This window comes from Zootoca vivipara, chromosome 9, assembly GCF_965207765.1.
Source record: "Zootoca vivipara chromosome 9, rZooViv2.hap1.1, whole genome shotgun sequence".
Taxonomy (NCBI): domain Eukaryota; kingdom Metazoa; phylum Chordata; class Lepidosauria; order Squamata; family Lacertidae; genus Zootoca; species Zootoca vivipara.
This window is the reverse complement of record NC_142592.1, coordinates 31,740,567-31,763,028: the sequence shown is the minus strand read 5'-3', so window position 1 is coordinate 31,763,028 and position 22,462 is coordinate 31,740,567. Positions and strand designations below refer to the sequence as shown.

Below are 22,462 nucleotides of genomic sequence, written 5' to 3'. Positions count from 1 at the left end.
CCATTGAATGATGACAGAATATGCACTAGGACACACACACAATTAGTATTACTTGGGTGTAGTACAGAATGCAAACTAACATTTGCCTGTCTATGGAACGTAATGCTTTGTGCCTCCTTTTCCTTAAGGCAGTTGGTGTCTTTTCTGCATTTCTTGTATGCTAAACTACCACAAAATACAGTTAAAGGTGTAATACCCAACTGATGTTACAAAAACTATTGCCTGATCAGCTTTATATAAAGAATGTATTTAACTAGCAGAATTTGACAAAATTAGTTCTGTTGTCTTGATTTTAAATTCGAAGTTTTTTTTTTTACACATCACTGGCCTCGCAAGTTTCTTCTCCTCACTGTGCTTATGGTTGTTTAATCTTGAAAATCTGAGATTGCTCTACAGAGATGATGCTTAAAATATATATCCAAATTGTGTTATTAATGCAAATGGTTTTCTGTAGGAAAGAAGAGCTCTAGAAAGGCGGATATCTGAAATGGAAGAGGAACTCAAAGTAAGTGTTCTTCAACTATTTTCATTTAGGGCAGTAGCATTGTTTATAGGCTACAGTGTGCACATTCTTATTTTTATGTATTGATTAGGAGTGCATCAAATTACAGAATAACATTTTCTATGCCTTTTTACTACATGGTCAGCCATGTAATCACAGCTCGTGCCAAAGCTGTCTAATAGAATGCAGCTTTTGTAAAGGATAGAATATTGTGCCATACAGTTTTGTTTACAGTAACAGAGGACTTTTACCTGAGATTGTCTGAGTTGGTCCAGGTGCTATTGAGACATATGGTTCTATTAAAAAGCAAAAGCCTATATCAGTTGAATATGGCTATACTTTTCCCAAGTGTGTGTGTGTGTGTGTGTGTGTGTGTGTGTGGTGTGTTTAAAGTATAGGCGAAACATTTTTATAATTCAATAATGAAGTACTTTTGATTTAACTCAATTGTGAAAATGAAAATACAGGTTCCTCTGCTATCAGGCAGTCTTCACACCAAGGGTAGTATTTCCTTTAGGCTACAGTCGGAGTTAAGGTCACAAAAATTTCTTAACCTATCACTTGATTTTTCTCTCTCTCTTATCCAACCTTTAATTCACAGGGACCCAATGAAGAAATAAGCGCTCTCTCTCTCTCTCTCTCTCTCTCTCTCTCTCTCTCTCTCTCTCTCTCTCTCTCTCTCTCTCTGTGTGTGTGTGTGTGTGTGTGTGTGTGTGTGTCTGTCTGCCTGTCTCTCTCTCTCTCTCTCTGTCTCTCTCTCTCTCACACACCCACACACCCCACACCCACACACACATACACACATGCAAATTAGAGATGGGCAAGATTGATTCCTGAGGCACAATATGGCTTTCTTCTTACACCCCATTGGAAAGACGCTAATTGGCTTAATAAAAAAGAAAGCCTCAGTTTAACAAGGCAGATAGGCTCTCCTTCCCTCCTCACTCCTGGACAGGGAAGAACCAGACTGAGAAGACAGATAGTTGTGAGTTTCTGCGTCGTTTCAGCAGCCTTGAAATGGCACCCATCAGCAATTACCGTATTTTTCGCTCCACAGGAAGCACTTTTTCCCTCCTAAAACGAAAGGGAAAATCTCTGTGCGTCCTATGGAGTGACGGCGAGAGCCGCGCATAGCGGGAAATGGGCTCTCCGGCCGCCTCTTTGACAGCGAGGGGAGGAGAGCCCCACCCGATGTCAAGGAGGTGGCCCCAGAGCCGGTTTCCCGTGGCTACCAAGCCTGCCCCTGCCAGAGCCGGTGGCAGCAGAGGGATGCTGCTCGTTCTTCCCCGCCAACCCCATTTGCGAAAACAAACCTGCTTTCGCGAATGGGGTTGGTGGGGAGCAACCAGCAGCATATCCTCCGCCTCCCCCCGCCTCTGCCGCGATCGGCAGGGGCGAGGGGGAAGCAGGATAACCCCAAATCGGGCTATTCCGCTCACCTCCTCCTCCTCCGTGATCGCAGGGGGGAGGGAGGAAAGGGCAGACCCTTTGCCATGCCGCGGACAGCATCTCTCTCTCTCTCTCTCTCTCTCTCTCTCTCTCTCTCTCTCTCTCCTTCCATCTGTCCTTCCTTCTTTCCTTCCTTCTTTCTCCCTCTTTCTTTCACACTCTCACCCCTTCCTTCCTTCCTTCCTTCCTTCCTTCCTTCCTTCCTTCCTTCCTTCCTTCCTTCCTTCCTTCCTTCCTTCCTTCCTTCCTTCCTTCCTTCTCTCTCTCTTCCATCCCTTCCTTCCTTGTCTTTCTCTCTCTCACACCCCTTCCTTCCCTCCCTCCCTTCCTCCCTCCCTTCTTGAGGCTGTCCTCAAGGTCTGCTTGGGAGGGATGGACGGGAGCCCCTTCCACCCCTCCTCCCAGCCTTTTAGAGGAGGAAAACCAGAAAAATATTTTTTTTCTTGTTTTCCGCCTCTAAAAATGAGGTGTGTCCTATGGTCAGGTGCATCCTATGGAGCGAAAACTACGGTTCAGCATATAGATGTCCAGATACCAATATAGGTATAATTTCAAAAAGGATTCTGTGAGCTGTCTCTTCTTTCCTGCCTTTTTTAAAAAAATCCTCAGTTGTCTGAGAGTCTTCATACAGTGGAATCTTGGTTTTCGAACATAATCCATTCCGGAAGACCGTTCGACTTCCAAAATATTCGAAAACTGAGGCGCAATGAGCAGTCGGCAAAATCCATTGAGAAAATTGGAAAACACGCAACGGAAGCCGTTCGACTTCCGAGGCCCGTTTGAAAATGGAAGCAATTACTTCCGGGTTTTTGGCAATCGAAAATGGAAACATTTGGCTTTTGAGGCGCTTGAGACAGAGGTTCCACTGTAGTCATATAGGGACACAGGGATTTGGGCCCAGATTGTTTAACGCTTGAAAGGCTACCAGCAGCACCTCCAGGGGTGAAGTCAAATCACAGCGCCTCCTGCGTTATTTTTGCTGCACCAAAGTGACTTCTCCAGGCACAAGCCTGGGCAGTGTGTATGGAGGTCCTGGGCTTCCCAGACGACAACCCCCCACTCTTAGCCCACTGATGTGGTCTACAAGAAAGCAGAGCAACACATTTGGCACCAGCCTTTCCACAGTCACTGATTCCCTATATATAGTTAGTTTCTTAGTTTCACACAGAACAATCTGCTGCTAAAGAAAGGATTATCTTTACATCTCTTTCTTTTTTCTTATAGTTGTCTTCACCTGTGATACCTTTTCAACATGCCACAATTGCATTTCTCTCATTGGCTGCTGTTTCTTTGATTCCTGCAGAATACATTTCAAGTAAAGCATGTTCAGACTTTGAGACATTTAAATGAGCGACTGCTGACTGAGAATAGGGCCTTGACCAGAGTGGTTACCAAGCTGTCAGGTGCCTGCAGGCATCGACATTCTGTGGACTTGTAATTTCCCCTTTTCTTTTTTCTGTAGCTGGGCAGGTGTTGACTTTCAGTGAGTGTTATGGCCTGCATCTCTCACTATTAATGCTTGTGTGTCTGAAGACTGGCTTATTGCTTGACTATAAGTTCAGCTTAAATACACAGTTTCCAGTATTCCAATTTTACCCTATTACTAACAGATCTGTTGATGTTGTTTAGTTGCAAAGGAGTTCAGAAACTTTTACTTCTTCTTTTGAATAGCCACAGCTTTCCATGTTGTCTGGACCAAGAACTGATCAATCCTAACTATGGCGAGTGTTAGATAAACCAGCTTTAGAAACTATGGTTTGAAGCTGGCTTGTTTGAAACTAGCTGTAGTTGCTATTAACCACAGTTTATCAGGGCATATGGCATGGCAAACTGTAGTGGAAAAAAAAGCTTCCAAACACTTCCTCCCAGTCACACGGGAGGAGGAGAGGGTAGGGATGGAGTGCTTGAGCCTGAGGCTTATTGTGATACATTCATTTATCACGTTGTGCTGTGGTTTAGCATGGCATATGTATATGGTGAATGCATTCGTGTTGGCAGATTACTTTGATGTTAATCTGTGGGCCTCACTACCTACCACAGTTCAGAGATGCTCCATTCCTTGGATATGTATAAGAATATTGAGGAGCTGAAAAACTAAACCCTAATCTGAATAGTTGAATTGACACTTCACTGGAAGCTAAGTACTACACCTGAATATAAATTTACTGAAAAGCACAAGACCCTTCTGTGCCAATTGGAAATCTCTGGTATCAGCATACTACTTAAAGTGGAAAATGTCACAGGGTTGTGTTGATCTTTTCCAAATTGTCATATTAAACTTTATATATATATTAACATTGTTGTATACTCGGGGTCCATCAGAGTAGACCCACTGAAGTTGATGAGCATGACTAATTTTGGTCCATTAGTTTTAATAGGTTTGCTCTGAGTAAAACTTAATTGGATAAAACCATCAGTACCAAATTCTAGTGAGTGGTTGGAAAGCAATGTGTCAGATGATATAATAATAATAATAATAATAATAATAATAATAATAATATAGTGGTACCTCTACTTATGAATTTAATGCGTTCCGAATGAACATTTGTAAGTCGAAAAAATTTGTAAGTCGAATCCCATAGGAATGCATTGGGAGAAAAAAATCGTAAGTAGAAGCAACCCTATCTAAAAATTCGTAAGTAGAAAAAATCCTATCTAAACCGCATCCAAGATGGCGGACGAAGCTCTATTCGTAAGTAGAAACATTCGTAAGTAAAGTTATTCGTAAGTAGAGGTACCACTGTAATAATAATAATAATAATAATAATAATAATAATAATAATAATAATAAAAAATAAAATACAGAAGAAATGATCAGTTGCAATATTTTGCATTAACTGTTTGAGGCAGCTCATAAATACAGCAGAATAATTTTTTTATATGAGCCTAGATTTCCCCCTAAGTGATTAACATGTGCCATGCCAATGCCACAGAGGAGGCATGAGCTTTTATAGCTGAAAGTTAAGTCTCATTACTGTGAAACTGAAAATTTACCTTTGCAATCAACAGTAGCTAAAAAGAAATAAAACACATGTAATTTCTATATGTCTGAATAGGCTTGCCTAAAGAACAATACTTTAAGCAGGTGTCAAAATGACTATAGTGAATGTACCATATTAGAGATACCTCATGCATTCTAGAATATGTTCATATACGTATCACGACCCAATCCAAAGAGATCACACATGTATAATAATTTATTTTAAATGCAGTTTTGATTTCTCAAAGAATATGTTTATTAACTCTTGGCATTTGGTGCTTTGCAAAAAAAATAATACAAAGCATTTTAATACAAAGTATTTTGATATTATGCATGGCGTAACCTTGCTTATTTGAGCGACTCGCAAAAACTCTTTTCCCTTTATTTATTTTGCCATTTATATCCTCCTTTCAATACAAAAAAATCTCAAACTTAAGGCATTTACAAATAAGAAATGAAGCACAACAAAATCCAGAACCACCCTAAGAATAATAATAAGCTTTAAAAAGCATCCTGAAAATCATTCAACATCCAAATTGAACCCATTTAATAGCAGGTTAAGGTGGAGCCAGTTCAATTTCTTTTGGGAAATTGTTCCATAGTCAGGGTACCACAGCTGAAAACACCCCCTTTCTTGTTTATTTGCCAATAGAAATGCAATAAGGACTGCAGAATTCATGTGAGGAGACAATTCCTGAGCTGGCATTGCCCAGGCTAGGCTATTCAGGTTTTAAATGTCACAGTGATCACTGTCAATTTTTCCTGTAAGCCAATGAAATTGAGAAAACTGACCTGATGTGGTCTGTCCTGTCAGGCCCAAACAAATGTCTGCCCTCAGCATCCTTAGCCAATTGAAGCTTCAAGGCTGTTTCCAAGGGTAGCCCCACATAAAGTATATAACAGTAAACCAACCTGGATGTAAGTCCTATTTAATTCAGTGGGGTTTGCTCCCAGATAAGTGAGGGTTAGGATTGCAGCCATTGGCATCAATGTCTTGGACCATGTTTGATTTCTTCAGGATAACAATGCTGCTGGTGAACCTGAGTGCCAGTATTGCCTGCCTTTGGCCCCCATCATCCCTGACCATTAGCCACACAGTGTCTCTTGTTAGAGATGGTGGATCTGGTTGTCAGGCTTCCAATTTCTGAGGGCACATGTCGAAAGTGCTTGGTTAAGCAAAGGCAATTTTCCATCTTTGGGTGTGTGTGTTTTTTCTGGTCAGGTGCTTGTTCGTGCCCTGGACTTAACAGTTAATCTTGTGGCATCACATCAGTGCCAGTCATTCTCATCCATCCGCTCCCCACCTTGTGCCCTTTCTAGTTCTGTAAAAAAATATTGGGGGAACTATGGTGCAAAAAAGAAGAAAATAGTATTTAAGCTCTTGTATTCTTTCTCCATACTCTCTTTATTCTTCACTCTTACAATTGTACCTACCTCATTAGGAATTGGACTTGATATTGAAGCTTTCTCTTACCTTCAAGAGTTTAGTAAGAGCAGAAATAGTATTGTGCTGTTCCAAGTGCCTCTTGCCCTATTTTAAATCCAGCATACCAGTATTTTTCAAAGTAATATAGTGGGTTCCACAGGAAGATGTTGTTGAACCTATTTTTTCTGGTTTCTAGGGGGAAATTTAGAAGACAAGTTTTTCAGCTCCTGAGTGGAGTAGCAGTAAAATGTTCTGTAAGGATGACTTTTTTAAAACTTAGATGATAATTTATCTGCTGGCTAGATGCATATTGAAACTTCATAAACTTGTAGCAAGTGTGGCAAGAGCATTATCATATCACTTGGAACAAAGCAGTAAGTATATAATGGGAATAGAAATAAAAGGCATGTTGAGGCTCAGCAGATTGTCAGTTAAGTGAGCATTTGATACCTATTTATTTCAGTAACATTGCCTGGTTTGCACAAATGCCACATATAGGCATATCTTATAACTTGCCTTATCTTACTTGCCTTATCTTCTTTAAAAAAACAAAAACAAACGCACAAATGGTTTGTTTTATATTTCACTTCTCTGTGATTATAAAACAGTAAGTTGCTGCTGCGGATGGACCTTGAGTTCTAAACCATTAGCTACATATTCATGTCACCAGCCTGCTTAGCAATATTTTAATATCAATTGGTTTATAAATGGTATTAAATAAACAAACCATTTGGCATTTGCAGGAAAGGAGGACTATTTGTCTTTGAAGAGACTTTGTATTTAGTATATTGTTATTTGTCATGCGTTGCACACTTTACCCTCTGTTTTTCTCTGATAGATGCTACCAGACCTGAAGGCCGATAACCAGAGGCTAAAAGATGAAAATGGGGCCTTGATCAGAGTTATCAGCAAGCTTTCCAAATAAAATTGTTTACTCCAGCTGCAAATCATGGGATTGCACATAATTAGTATCTCCAGTGGACCATAGCATGGAAGTCACTGGAAGTCTGAGAAGATTTCTTGGAGACTGTCATTTTCAGATATTCTGCCAAATGCCCTCTTACCTGGGTGTGTGTGTTTTTTAAACCAAGATCATTGTTTCATGTGTTAAAGCAGCTGCTGAGAAGACATAATGACTGAGAAATCTTGTTTACAGCTACTGCATATAAGGAAAGTGTTCAAGGCCAGATAAGCCTCAGATATTTAACCAGTAAGCCTTAGTTGTACATAAACACATGCATCAAAAAAGCTTTCTGCTACCACAGACAGTTACTTTTATTTTGTTGTGTCACGGTTCCTGGTTGTTGTTGTTTTCTATCCTGCAGTTTTTCTCTCTTACATCTTAAGTTTGGATTTGTGTGTGTTTCCTTCTAATTATTCATATACCAGATTTTTTTTTGTTGTACAGTATTTTCACAGCTTTACATTTACACACCCCTTTAAAAATGCAACATGTAGCTAACTAAGCCTGTATTGTCCAGCCAGCCACCCCAAAACAGAGAGGTTTTGTGGAACCTTTGCTTTCACTGTTGTGCAATATGCATTATTTCCTATAAAAGATGCTTTAAAAGTCAGTTGCAAGTAGATTGGTTATTTTAAAACTCCTGTCTTCTGCCTTTATTGGTCACTTTTTAAAAGAAAAGAAAAAGGTTTGTAGTGCAAGTTGTTAGATCCTGTAACCATCACATTCATTTTAGCAGGTACTAAGTGATGCTGTATATATTAATGTATATTGTTTGGAGTTTTCAGACCACCACTTGACATGCTTGAATATATTTCCCTATTGCAATTGTGTGTTAAAACAAAATAGGCTGCTCCACAGTAGTGTTTAACAAAGTCCATTTGGTTTAAATTTAGAAATTCTACTTTGTATGGAGTCAGTCTTTACAAAAAATTGAAACTAAAAACAATATTTTATCCCCTTCCATTTTTTATTTGAGTGATCACCCATAATAAAACTTAAGTATAACTTCTTCACTACATTTCACATATCTGTGTTTGAGTGCTGTCTGAAACTGTTGTGCTAGCCAAAGTAATATTTAAGTCATTTGAAAGCCCTAACCTATTCATTTACGTGCACTGCTAATGCCATCTGAAGAGGCATCTAAGTTGATACCACCACGTTCAGACCATTTTATACATTTCAGTGGCCTTTTAAAACGTACTCCAGTGAAGATAGCTTTTGTTAGAAAACAAACAGCTTTTATATTTTCACTAAAACCTACTAAATATAACCATCTTCTGGCCTACAGACTATTGCCTAAAAACCACTGAACAGCTCAGCCATTAAAATAAATTGTATATTGTAAAGCTTGTAGTAGCTATTGTATTATTGATTATATTGTATACTATATTAAATGTGAATTTGTACCCCTTCATTTTAAAAGGTCATTGTGTTCTACTTCCTACTTCTTGGGGATGGGACTCACTTCATTTTGGGGTGGTCAAAAGAGAACAACTGTTTGGGGCAAGGAGGACATGAGTCCCCTTCATAGGGTTGGGTGATTTGGGGAGGGGGGGGAGGGAGGTTTTTTGAAGATGTAAGGTTTTGCTCTTACTACCAAGCTCAGGATTCTTGATTTTAAAGGTACAAGGATAGTTCTGGGATATCTTGTTACAGTAGGTCTGTATGAGTCATAAGTTTGAAGGTGGACATATTTCATGGTCTTAAGCTAATACAAAGCAAGCAGAGAAAATATCCATCTGAATGGCTGCAACACGCTGCATAGTGTTGTTGAATTGTTAGGCATACTGTGGATTATATTTGGTCAAGTTCTGGATGCCTGTGAATGATTAAATGTGTATCTAATATTTTAGTGTTTTATATATAGGTTATTTATTATTTACAAACTGAATGGCTACTGTGTTACGTTGATTTTATTGGTAGTATTGAGCAGACCTTGCATCTGCATGAAACTACTTGCAAAACCCACTATTTTGCAAAAAAAAATGTATTTTGACATATACAAATAAAATGAATAAAACTATTTTAAATGTGTGGATTTTACTGAGAAAACATTTTAAACGTGAATTTGGTATTTAAATTCTTTGTGGGCATTTTTTATTGCTTCACTGGGATGCAAAATACTTTTCAGAGATTGTAATCAAATTGTGTTTGCACAGCTGTAAATGCAAAAGTAAAAATGCCATATTTATGCAATCTGTAACAAAATTGAAAAATGTTTATATATTTTACATAAACCTGTCTGCATGGAGAAACTACATGGAAACCAGTTTTTTATGTGTTGTGCCATGGTAAGAATGTATGATCTTAGAATGTTGCTTAACTCACTAGAATATTTTGTAGCTGAACATACCAGAGGCTTGATACAAATTCCTTTAGCTACACTAGCAACTGCTCCTCCATCCCAGCACATTTTAATGTTAAGTTCAGATTTTTATTTAGTTTCCTGCTGGAAATAAGCTTGTGATGTTTGGATACTGGACTATGAAAGAAGTGCTAAATCATCAGAGAAATGTCACTTGTTTGTTTGAGGAAGCTAATTGCAGAACATGCAGTCAGTTTATCCCACGATGGAGTGCATTTACTGTTATGGAGTTCAAGCAGTAATGAACATAGCTGAGATGTTAACTACATGGATTTGGCTGCACATCAAAATAATGGCAAGATCTAAACAGGATTTGAGGCAAAATGGGTTGAAGGAAGAATTGTGTTTCATAATCTGTCTTTGCCTATGGGGAACCTAGAAACTGAATGTTGCCCATGTCCTTGTTTTATGCACCAGCAACACTTCCTGAGATAATGTCAATACCATATAAGCTTCCTTTCTTCCTGTTTGTTTCCTCCTTATTTTTCTTGGCTTTTAAATGTTAGTTTTCCTATATAGTTTTAGAATAACTGAATATTTTATTGGGTTTTAAAAATTCCTGCTTGTACAACCTGGAGAAAAGAAGCCCCTCTTCACAGCCCCACCCCACCCTTGTGGGTTTCTGCTGTGTGTGTGTGCACGCGCAAGTCACAAAGGACATGGAAAAGCAAAAAGGACAGAAGATAGATAGGCAGGTCTCCTTTCTCTGAGGGGAAAGGACCAGGAAGAGTTGAAAGAAATAAGATAAGACTAATATTGTTTGTTGTTATCAATAAACAGAGAAAAAGAGAAAGGTAAGCGAGGAAAGCAGTCATCGGAATAAGTGAATGTAAAAGGACCAGTAAAGAGGGATGGAAAAAAGCTGGTAAGGTACTTTTGCTGGGAGTCAGAGCAGGGAAGGTACAAGTTGAATGTGAAAGGAGAATGGAAGAAGAAATTTCAGGAGATGGGTAAAAATACTTTGAGAGGCATTTGGAGTTTGGAATGGAAAACCCCTTTAAGCAAATCCTGCCTAAAGCCCTCTCAAGTGGGCCTTGCAGGGTACAACCCTTGGTGTACATCAAATTCAGCAGGGGTTACTTCTGAGTTGTTGTTTAGTCGTTTAGTCGTGTCCGACTCTTCGTGACCCCATGGACCATAGCACGCCAGGCTACTTCTACTTCTGAGTAGACTTCCCACTATTGGGAGTTCTAATCTGACAAACCTATGGTGAATATTGAAATAGCGCAGTCTTGATTCTGGATTAGTTAATCCAGTGTGCTTTTATTTATACTTATACCCACCATTAACATGCAACATACCCACCAACTCTGGAAGCAGTGTAAAGAGTTGTAAACTGCTCCTTACATAAGTACTGTGTGCTCCCATCATAGCTGCCAAGTTTTCACTTTTCTCGCGAGGAAGCCTATTCAGCATAAGGGAAAATCCCTGTAAAAAAGGGATAACTTGGCAGCTATGGCTCCCATCTGTAATACACGTCTGACATTCTCAAACAAAACTTTGGGGTGGTGGTACCTTTTTAGGGTTGCCATTTGTCCTCTTTTTCCAGGACACATCCCCTCTTTTTTAATAGATATGTAAAATTAGAGTCATCATAGCGATCCATAGTTAAAAGTAGAAGTCGGCAAATGCGTCCTCTTTTTTGCTCTTCAAAATATGGCAACTCAGCTTGATAGCCACAGAACTGCTTATAGTTATGGATGTGTGTTGGTTGTACTGAGGGGATCTTATCAGAATGAAATTAAGTCCCCTAAAGTGCCATTTTCCTGTTTTGATGACTTCTAGGTTTGGAATTTGGGCATAAAAGTGTCTACTCTCTCCTGGAGCATATTTTAAACTACATCTGAATGTTTATTTGCCCTTTCACATTTAAAAAGGAAGTAACATTCTAAGCTCTTAGACTGAATAAGTGTTTGATACGCCTCTTGGGAACATAACAAGTGACCAGCCCTGTAACCAATTCCTATGCGGATTTACTTTGGAGTGAGTTGCATTCAGTTTGCTCTTGTCTGTGGTCCCATTGTCCATATCCTGCTGCTGCTTCACCCTTGTGTCACCCACTTCAAAGAATTGTAGAATTATAGAGTTGGAAGGGACCCATTCGTTGACTTTCCCCAGTCACACAAATTTCCACAATTTATTCCAGTTGCAGAATGTGGGTGATAGAGCAAAAACTGACATTTTCAGAATAAAACAGAGCACACAATCTAGTTTCACTGTGTACGTTAAGACTGAAAATCTCACGGTGGGGAATCTTACCTGCATTTTCCAAAGAAATTAAACCAGCTGGATCGCACCTGTGCATTATGCACAGCAATGCATTCCAGAGCAGAGTAACTGCTCATTTTCTAAGCAAATTGAACCATAATTCCCCACAGAGGAAAGAGATGTTAGGTTTATTATTATTATTATTATTATTTCTAAAGTGATTACAGTGTTCCAGTGGAGTGGAAGTGGACAAGAAGTCTCACACTGCTGTGTGATGTGGGAATGTTATGCTGGGCAGTATGCCTGCTGATAAATGTGATGCTCAGAACATAAGGTCATAAACTTTTCTGTGGAGGGAAGCTCTTGCCTTATGTAGAGAAAAACAGTTAATAGGCATGAATGTTCCATGATTTAAAACCAGTCTAGCAACCTTTGAGTGATATCCAATAAACAAATAGTGCTTCTAAAAGCACCACACTAGAACTACAGAAAGAAGGAAAGACCGTTCTTATCACTCTTAAGTGAAACTTTACATTTTGCTGTTTAAAAAATTATTATTTTTAACTGTAAGAAAAACTTGGTCTTTAACTAACCAACTAATTTTTCTCTTAAATAGCATTGCTTATTGTACAGTAGTGAGCAAAAGTCATTTTGTGACTTTCTTTCCTTTAACCTTTTCTGTGAAGAGGGGTGCATATGTGTAGGTTATCAGTCTTGAGAAGTTGAGGGGAAAATAGAGCATTAGGATAATGCCATAAGCAACGTTTATTAATGTATAGTGTCAGGCACACAATTTTAAAGGAATCCAGGTTTGTCGATGAATGGAAGGCCGGGGGGGGGGGGGCTGCTGCTGCAATCACTGAACCAGCTGATCCCAATTATGACATCCCTGCATTTTAAGCTAGTGCTGATTAGATATAAAAAGTGTATATGACTCTTATTACCTTTGTGTGGTCACCTGTTGGATGGGTTGAAAGGGAGAACAGTTTAGCTTTGCAGCTCTCGTAAATTGGTGCTCATCTCCCCAAAAGACTTGAGGGTTATAATAGTTAACTACTATCCATTCTATATTATATTGCTGCATAAACGGCTCATAAACAAGGCTAATGCGAAGTTCATTTTGCCTTGGGAGGGCAAGCTCATTTGTACTTAAAATGTGAGGCATGTAAATATGTTGAAACCAGAACACAAATTTTATTGCGTGATTTATTTATTTTTAATCCACAGTGCCTTTGCTTTTTATGGTTTTCAAAGGCAGCTATGCTGGTCCATAAGCAGAAGGGAATTCAACAGTGCATTTTGGTGTCACTATGTAATATAAATAGTATACAGGTGAAACTTGGAAAATTAGAATATCATCGAAAAGTGCATTTATTTCAATAATGAAACTTATTATTTTTATTTTCCTTTTAATTTTTACAAATGCTTTCTTTTGGAAATTCCACAGTAATATAACAAATAGTTACAATAATACAAAAATAAACATCGCTATTACATTTCATTAATTACATTCCATTTATAATTGACCCGCCTAACGACAAATAATTACAATTACAACAAATAAAGGCTTGACATATCTTGCTTTGCATGTCATGCATCTATCTCATATATTGGTTTCACCTTTTAAGTTGCGTTACTGAAATAAATGCACTTTTTGACGATATTCTAATTTTCCGAGTTTTACCTGTATATCCAATCAAATGTGGTTTCTTCAAATCAGATATGTTGCATTTAGTAACCCAGATGCTGCAGCAAACTATCCCACTTCTTTTAAATCTTCAGTTGTACTCTCAGCATATTAATAGTGAAGAGCTTGCTACAGGGACTAGTTAAGAGCACAAGGAATCTCCAAACCATTAACCAGGAGGCCATTTAAACTCCCCCTGGCACTACAACTAGTGACACTCTGAGAAGTGAGTGGTAAAGAAATACTTCTCACTTATGTCATAGTCTGATGGTGGTGACAAATGATGTTCACTCTATTGGACTAGGCAGGGAGGGGTCAGGAAACATTTCCAGCAGGTCCACTGTCCCTCAGATCTTGTGGGGGGGCCGGACTATTTGGGGGGGGGATGAACGGATTCCTATGCCTCACAAATAATCCAGAGATGCATTTTAAATAAAAGCGCACATTCTACTTGTAAAAACACAGATTCCTGGACCATCCATGTGCTGGATTTAGAAGGTGATTAGGCCGGATCCTGCCCCCGGGCCTTAGTTTGCCTACCCATGGACTAGAGCCACTATGGACTGAGTTAGCCACATGGCATAGAATTTTATCTCCATCTTCTACCACAAAATGTCTGAATAATAATAATAATAATAATAATAATAATAATAATAATAATAATAATAATAATTTATTATTTATACCCCGCCCATCTGGCTGGGTTTCCCCAGCCACTCTGGGCGGCTTCCAACAGAAATATTAGAATACACTAATTTCTTAAAGATTAAAAGCTTCCCTAAACAGGGCTGCCTTCAGATGTCCTCTAAAAGTCTGGTAGTTATTTTTCTTTTTGACATCTGGTGGGAGGGCGTTCCACGGGGCACCCGCGAAGGCCCTCTGCCTGGTTCCCTGTAACTTGGCTTCTCGCAGCGAGGGAACCGCCAGAAGGCCCTTGGCACTGGACCTCCATAAACTTACACAGAAATTGAATTTTAATAAATGGTCCTAGTTGGGCAAGACCAGTACCGGTATGTGATTAATGTTTTCTTGGATTATTCTCGGTTTTAGGCTTAAACTGAAGCAGGAGCTTGTAGTTTTGCATACCTGACTTAAAAATTCGTAGAATCGTAGACCAAATGATCCAATCCCCTGTAATGAAGGAATATGCAGCTTTCCCATAAGGGGATCCAACTTGCAAGCTTGACATCATCAGCACTACGCTCTAACCAACTGAGCTATAGAGAACACACAACTTTCTAAAATTTATTGTAGATGGGATGTCTTGCCTAGTCACATGGTATGGAGTACCTTTTCTGTTCCAGCTTGCCAGTTACATTTTTTAAAAAAAATGCGTTTCTAAGTCAGCACTGCTGTGGTCACTGCAGGAATGTTGTGTGGTTTTGAAACCGAGCTGTTTCCTATTAAATCTCCCTGGATTAATATGTTGTGTATGCTGTGAAGGAGTCTGAGAAACTTGACATTATGTTTGCCTTCTGGTATACATCCTGCTCGGCAAGAATACACAGAGGAATTATACCAGAAAGATATGGAGGTCTCGTACACCCCAGGTAGTGTGGTTGCTGACCTTGAGCCAGACATCCTGGAGAGTGAAGTCAAATGGGCCTTAGAAAGCATTGCTAATAACAAGGCCAGTGGAAGTGATGATATTCCAGCTGAACTATTTAAAATTTTAAAAGATGATGCTGTTAAGGTGCTACACCCAATATGCCAGCAAGTTTGGAAAACTCAGCAATGGCCAGAGGATTGGAGAAGATCAGTCTACATCCCAATTCCAAAGAAGGGCAGTGCCAAAGAATGCTCCAACTACCGCACAATTGCGCTCATTTCACACGCTAGCAAGGTTATGCTTAAAATTCTACAAGGCAGGCTTAGGCAGTATGTGGACCGAGAACTCCCAGAAGTGCAAGCTGGATTTCGAAAGGGCAGAGGAACCAGAGACCAAATAGCAAACATGCGCTGGATTATGGAGAAAGCTAGAGAGTTCCAGAAAAACGTCTACTTCTGCTTCATTGACTATGCAAAAGCCTTTGACTGTGTCGACCACAGCAAACTATGGCAAGTTCTTAAAGAAATGGGAGTGCCTGATCACCTCATCTGTCTCCTGAGAAATCTCTATGTGGGACAAGAAGCTACAGTTAGAACTGGATATGGAACAACTGATTGGTTCAAAATTGGGAAAGGAGTACGACAAGGTTGTATATTGTCTCCCTGCTTATTTAACTTATATGCAGAATTCATCATGCGAAAGGCTGGACTAGATGAATCCCAAGCCGGAATTAAGATTGCCGGAAGAAATATCAACAACCTCAGATATGCAGATGACACAACCTTGATGGCAGAAAGCGAGGAGGAATTAAAGAACCTTTTAATGAGGGTGAAAGAGGAGAGCGCAAGATATGGTCTGAAGCTCAACATCAAAAAAACCAAGATCATGGCCACTGGTCCCATCACCTCCTGGCAAATAGAAGGGGAAGAAATGGAGGCAGTGAGAGATTTTACTTTCTTGGGCTCCTTGATCACTGCAGATGGTGACAGCAGTCACGAAATTAAAAGACGCCTGCTTCTTGGGAGAAAAGCAATGACAAACCTAGACAGCATCTTAAAAAGCAGAGACATCACTTTGCCGACAAAGGTCCGTATAGTTAAAGCTATGGTTTTCCCAGTAGTGATGTATGGAAGTGAGAGCTGGACCATAAAGAAGGCTGATCGTCGAAGAATTGATGCTTTTGAATTATGGTGCTGGAGGAGACTCTTGAGAGTCCCATGGACTGCTAGAAGATCAAACCTATCCATTCTTAAGGAAATCAGCCCTGAGTGCTCCCTGGAAGGACAGATCGTGAAGCTGAGGCTCCAATACTTTGGCCACCTCATGAGAAGAGAAGAATCCTTGGAAAAGACCCTGATGTTGGGAAAGATTGAGGGCACTAGGAGAAGGGGACGACAGAGGACAAGATGGTTGGACAGTGTTCTCGAAGCTACGAACATGAGTTTGACCAAACTGCGGGAGGCAGTGCAAGACAGGAGTGCCTGGCGTGCTATGGTCCATGGGGTCACGAAGAGTCGGACACGACTAAACGACTAAACAACAACAACAACAACATACATCCTGCTCCTGTCTGTTTTTAACAGTGGATGAAATCTTAACTGCTGCTGGTAGGGTTTTGTTTTGTTTTGAAGTAAAAGTGCTTATTTGGCTTCAAATTGTAGCAGGGCTGAAATAGTCATGTTACAGCGAGGCATTCTCGCTGGGACACGTATTTAATTCCTGTAAGATTTGGGAAGTAATTTTAAATTCAGACAGTAGGTGGCACCCATGAGCCTTTCCAAGTCACAGTTTCGCAAGCAAGGACCTTTTCTAAGCAAAACCTTACACTGTATTTGCATAGTTTATCTCAATAACAGCTTTTAATTAATATAGCTCTCCAGGTTGAATGTATTGAATTTAATGTATCATTTACAGGTTATTGAGCTTTCAAAGTACAGTGGTACCTCGGGTTAAGAACTTAATTCGTTCTGGAGGTCCATTCTTAATCTGAAACGGTTCTTAACCTGAAGCACCACTTTAGCTAATGGGGCCTCCCGCTGCCGCTGCGTGATTTCTGTTCTCATCCTGAGGTAAAGTTCTTAACCCGAGATCTATTTCTGGGTTAGCGGAGTTTGTAACCTGAAGCGTCTGTAACCTGAAGCGTCTGTAACCCGAGGTACCACTGTAGTTGCAATGAAATACTGCATAATATACCCTCTAGCAAGCATAAGACACAGAATCAATATAGTGCCACTATCCCACTCCTTGATGGTCCTCTTCTGGAAATATTTTTATAAAGTCTCACTGGAAAGTTACTTGCTATATGCTGCAATATTTCAGCCTAAGTTTATATGCCTGCTGTCATACATTTGATGAAGCAGGCTTAGAAATGTCATAACTTTTTTTGCTGTTAAAAGTTTAATACTGTTGTTTCATATCCTCATGTTCACATATCTCAGAGCCCCATTTCAACTACCAGGGTTTATTTCAGCACAATCCTGCATCAACACTAAGCTGTTTTGGAGACTGCACTACACAGGGAGTACAGAGGTATGGACTTGCTTCGTAAACGATAGATACCGTATATTAGCAGCAGTTACTCTCTTCATCATTGCAGAGACTTGTAATACCAGAATATTGGTCTCTCAAGACGTTCCTTTACCAAAAAGACAGCTGGTGTTTTTTTGTTTTTTGTTTAATGTGCCATGTTTTTGAGATTTCCCGTAATGGACCATGGGTTGGACTAGCTGATGACAAAAGCAAGCAGAGAGAGACAGATGCACAAAGGTAGGAGGAAAATAGTAACGCTTTGGGATATTTGGACAGTAAGCAGTCTATAAATGCAAATAGTAAAAAAAAAAAAAGGATAAGCTTTGTAGCAGTTCAGTCTACCTTGGGTAACCTACATATCAAAATTTTCTCAAGCTCCAAATTGTTGTCAGGTTGTTGTGCAGCATATTGATTTTTATGCTTGGCTGAGCTGTTCATGTGTCGTGTTGTTTTCTCCATCTGATAAAGGAGCCCCTGAAGGAAAGGAGATGCACCTACCTACCCCTATGCAATGCAACTAGTATGATCCAGCTTTCTACAGTATATGGTTATAATGGAACAGTTCTGGTTACAACAGCAATGTTGTGGTTTCTCTTCCATGCTGAATCATTGAAAGAATCTTGAGTGCTTGTGCCAGCCATTGGGTGTAACCAAGATACCTCCCTTCTATCAGAGTGGTGGTCATGTTCCTTCCATTGCTTTAATGTAAAGAAAGTAGTGCACCAGTCACTGTAACTGAGTATCTTCACTTACTATCGTTTCTCTTTTCTTCTTTCTTTTGACAACATTGCTCACATTCCAGGTTCCCTAATGGAGCCACTACTTCATTGTACGCTCCATTACTAAAACCAATGTCCTTTTAATTTCAAAGGCTCCAAACTATATAAAAATGAAGGGACTGTCTTTAGTTTTATTTCATCCAGGCTTTTTTTCTAAAAAAAATTTAAGGGGTACTCTCATTTTCCTACTCATATTGAAATACTGGCCCCTCAATGAGGCCTAACTTAGATTCACAAAATGTTTATGTGTACCCCTGTGTCCTCCCAGAAAAAGCACTGGTTTCATCTAAAGGCATTTGTAGGAGCAAAGAAGAATTTGCCGCTGCCTAAAAGATGTAGATGCGCTTCTGCCAAAGTGGGAAAAAAGGAAGTGGCCTACAAAGTTGGTCCATCGAGGCGAGGTCAGTATTGTTTACACCAAGTAATAATCACTCTCCAAGGCTTCAGATGGGTCTTTCCCAACCCTGAAGATGCTAGGAATTGAACCTGGGACTTTTGCATGCAAAGCGGAGGTCAGTTGCATCCTTTGAAGAAACATTCCCAAACTTAATTGGAAAAATTCCTTGGCAAAGCAATAATTAGCCAAGTCTCATAGCAGAATCCAAGACTGTATTAAAGAATGGCACTGTAATTTTGGAGTGTCTATTCATCTCTAAAAGAAGTGTGCTTGTGCTGCAGTATAGCTCTGCTTCTGCAATGGAATTACCTGGCCACACCAAGGCAAAGTTTTCAGGAGGGGGAAAAAACAGGTAGAAGTGTACTAAGTGGGACTGCAGCCATGCAATCACTTTACTGTTTCCCATGCAGTACGGTATTTTTATAAACTCCAGGTACACAAGTATTGCACTTCCCACTTTGCTACAAATGATTAGTTCATTGTGTGGGCTAGAGTCAACAAAACCTAGTTCCCTGCCTGATTAGAATTGCTATGAGGACCTTTTCAAAAATAAAAAAGCTGAAAGAAAAGGCTATGCAGCAAGTGATCACCTTCCAAGCCTGGAGAAGCTTTCTATGAGACTGATGCATTGAATATAATAGGGTATTTCTGAAGTTTTTTGCACAGACCCATCAAGTTGCTAAAATTCTGTTTTTAGAGGTTTGACCGAAACTGGTTTCATTTTTTAGCCAGTTCTTGCTTAGGGGTGCTAGGTATTATTCTAGTGAGCATTACAATGTCTGAATGATAGTTAATAGAGCTTTAACTGATAGCCAAGATCAAATGAACTGTTAGGAGCATAATACAAAACAGGGTCTCAGCAACCTGATCAATATGAATACAAAAGTGAAGTATGAAAACATTCAGAGCGGTTAATTGGGAGGGATGGGGGTGGGAAGAGAAGGAAGGCTGGGTTTCTAGTAACTAGTAAAAACATGATTCAGATTGAAACAGACAATAAGACAGTAACTGCTAGATTGGATATTAATATCTTGGGTATGTTCCCCTTTGAAGCTGTAAGGTGGCAACAGCTGGAATGCTGTGTTTAAGATTGAGCCAATTAAACAAGTTAGAACACAGATAAATAATGTCTCGCATGCCTGGTAGAGATGAAAATGAATTCCTCTTCAAGGCACTGTCTTTTAACAAGAACATTAAATTATACAGCTGTTCAATTCCAATGGAATTGCTGGAATAGAATTGGGCATTCAGCAATATGGACAAGCAACCTGATAAAAGGAAATTAAAGTGCATGTCTTCCATAACTCAAAACAAAATTATTATTTGTGCCAGATTAGAAATATGAATCTCTGAGGAAGAGAGATATGATCCCTTATAAGGGACCCATGGATAAGTAGCAATCCCCTCATTCCAAGGATACCCCCCCCCCTAAAGAAGCATGTGCAAGTATCTAGATCAGGAGTAGTCAACCTTTTTATACCTACCGCCCACTAATGCATCTTTCTTGATGGTAAAATTTCCTTACTGCCGCCCAGTGCTCGATGGAAGGAGGATTCAGCTTGTGCCATAGAACCCCCTACCGCCCACCTAGAATCCTGAAACGGCCACTAGTGGGTGGTAGGGACCAGGTTGACAACCCCTGATCTAGATAGTCTGGTAGATAATGCTGGGGAGGGGTCAGAGGTGAATGTTGGCACCAATGACAAGCAAAAAATGTAGTCGAGAGGTCCTGGAAGCAAAATTTAGATTGCTAGATAGAATGTGGAAAGCCAGAGAAAGCCCCCATAATCTTTTTTAAAAAATGGTAAATAAGGCATTTGGGGTGCACAGGCACAGGATAGCAACTCAGAGAGACCAAAGCATGGCTGGCTAAAGACACTCAAAGAGAGACACAGTGCATAAACGTTTATATACTAATTTTAGAAGCCTCCAAGCCAAGGGGGACAAACTGGAGTGCTTTGTCTTGGAGGACAGAATTGATATAGTGACCGTAACAGAAATCCAATGGAATGGAGAGGACCAGTGGATATAAACTCTATAGGAAAGAAAGGGAAACACAGTAAACCTGCAACTTAGGCTACTTTTACTTACATGATTTCAGCTTTGCATGGGTCAGTGGGATGAATAAATAAACAAACGGAGAGCGGGAGGAAACCCACCCAGTGGCTTTTCCTCATGTATCAGGCATTGAGCAGGTAAGACAAGGGCTCTGGAAGCACCCCACAGTCCTTGTGCCACCTTCTCAAAGCATGGTGGCACTTTCCTTACCAGCCTCTAGGAAGTTAGCAAGAGGGCTCTGGAAGCATCCCAGAGGCCTGTAAGGAAGTCACCACCTCACTGGCCAGGGTCACAGGGGAATACCTCCCATGACGTTTCCAGACCCTGATAAGCAGCTCTCCACTTTGTGGGGGGGCCTGTTCCAGGGGGTCTTTGACTTTGCATGATTTGCCTTTATGATTGTCTGTAGGCACTTCGGTTGTCTGCAAGGGATTCCCACATGGTGGGGAGATGTTGCCAGCCTTCATGTCATGTTTGCAGACATCTTTGTAATTCAGAGTTGGTCTGCCAATGGGCCTGGTGCCTGACACCAGCTCCCAGCAGAGCATGTCCTCCTTGAGGATCCTGTCACTTTCCATTCTGTGGACATGACCAAGCCAGCGTAGACGTACGTCACTGAGACAGGAATGTGAACATGCTGGGAATGTGGGCTTGTGAGAGCACATCTTTCTTTGAGAGACTGCCTGCCATATGTTGCCCGCAATCTTCCTGATGCAGCGCATGTGCAAGGTGTTGAGACATATAGCTAAGGGTATGTACTTAAGTCCCAACACACCTCTGTCTCAAAACAAGATATTTACTTGCTTAAATAGTACAGAGCAATTTTAACCAGTGGGCTTAACAGCACACTTGCTTTCTCCTAGGGATGTATAAATATGTCAATTTCAGTTTCTCTGGTTTAGACATTTCCCCCACCCTTAAGTTCAGTTTTTGACATCTGCACATCAGTTTGCAATTTAGGTAAGAATGTCCTCATGAAGTATCTTTAGCATTTTAGTGCAAACGTCTCCTTGTATTTTTGCACAGCATTTTCCCCTAATATAATGCATTTTGTATGTTATTTTCACCAATATATTTACACACACTTTACCCTCATTCTTGAACACATTTGGCTGTACAAATGCATTGCAAAATTCATGAGTAATGGTTTTTGTATGCTAAATTGGAAGTTATCTTATATTCATAGCTGCCAAGTTATCCCTTTTTTAAAGGGATTTTCCCTTATGCTGAATAGGCTTCCTCGCGAGAAAAGGGAAAACCTGGCAGCTATGCTTATATTTCCTTTTCCAAAAGTGACCTATATTGAGATTATGGTACTTCTAGCAGCACAATGCAAACTTTGCTGTCCTTCTGCCAGCAGGTGACAATTTTCCTGTTCCAACAGGCTTTTTGGGAACTGACTGTTTCTAAGGAAAGGGCTGGTGTCGTGATGTTTTTATTGTAATGATCTGTATGTTTATACACACAAAGAGAAACATTATTTTAATTCTCTTACATTCAATTGGCTTTTGATGATGGGTTCCCCCCCCCCATGTTTTTTTTTATTGTTCCTATTTTATCTGTAAGTGG

General features: G+C 40.0%; 1 protein-coding gene across 8 annotated transcripts in view; it reads left to right on the top strand.

The window, feature by feature from the left end:
• Positions 1-9,344, top strand: part of PPP1R12A (protein phosphatase 1 regulatory subunit 12A) — a 100,794-nt gene extending 91,450 nt beyond the window's left edge. For all 8 annotated transcript variants that reach the window (XM_088677015.1, XM_088677016.1, XM_060279679.2 and 5 more), the window contains 2 exons: positions 455-505; positions 7,196-9,344. In XM_088677015.1, coding sequence (XP_088533141.1) covers positions 455-505; positions 7,196-7,282 — 138 coding nt within the window. In that variant the 3' untranslated portion in view covers positions 7,283-9,344. The remainder of the gene's footprint in view (positions 1-454; positions 506-7,195) is intronic.
• The last annotated feature ends 13,118 nt before the right edge of the window (positions 9,345-22,462 follow it).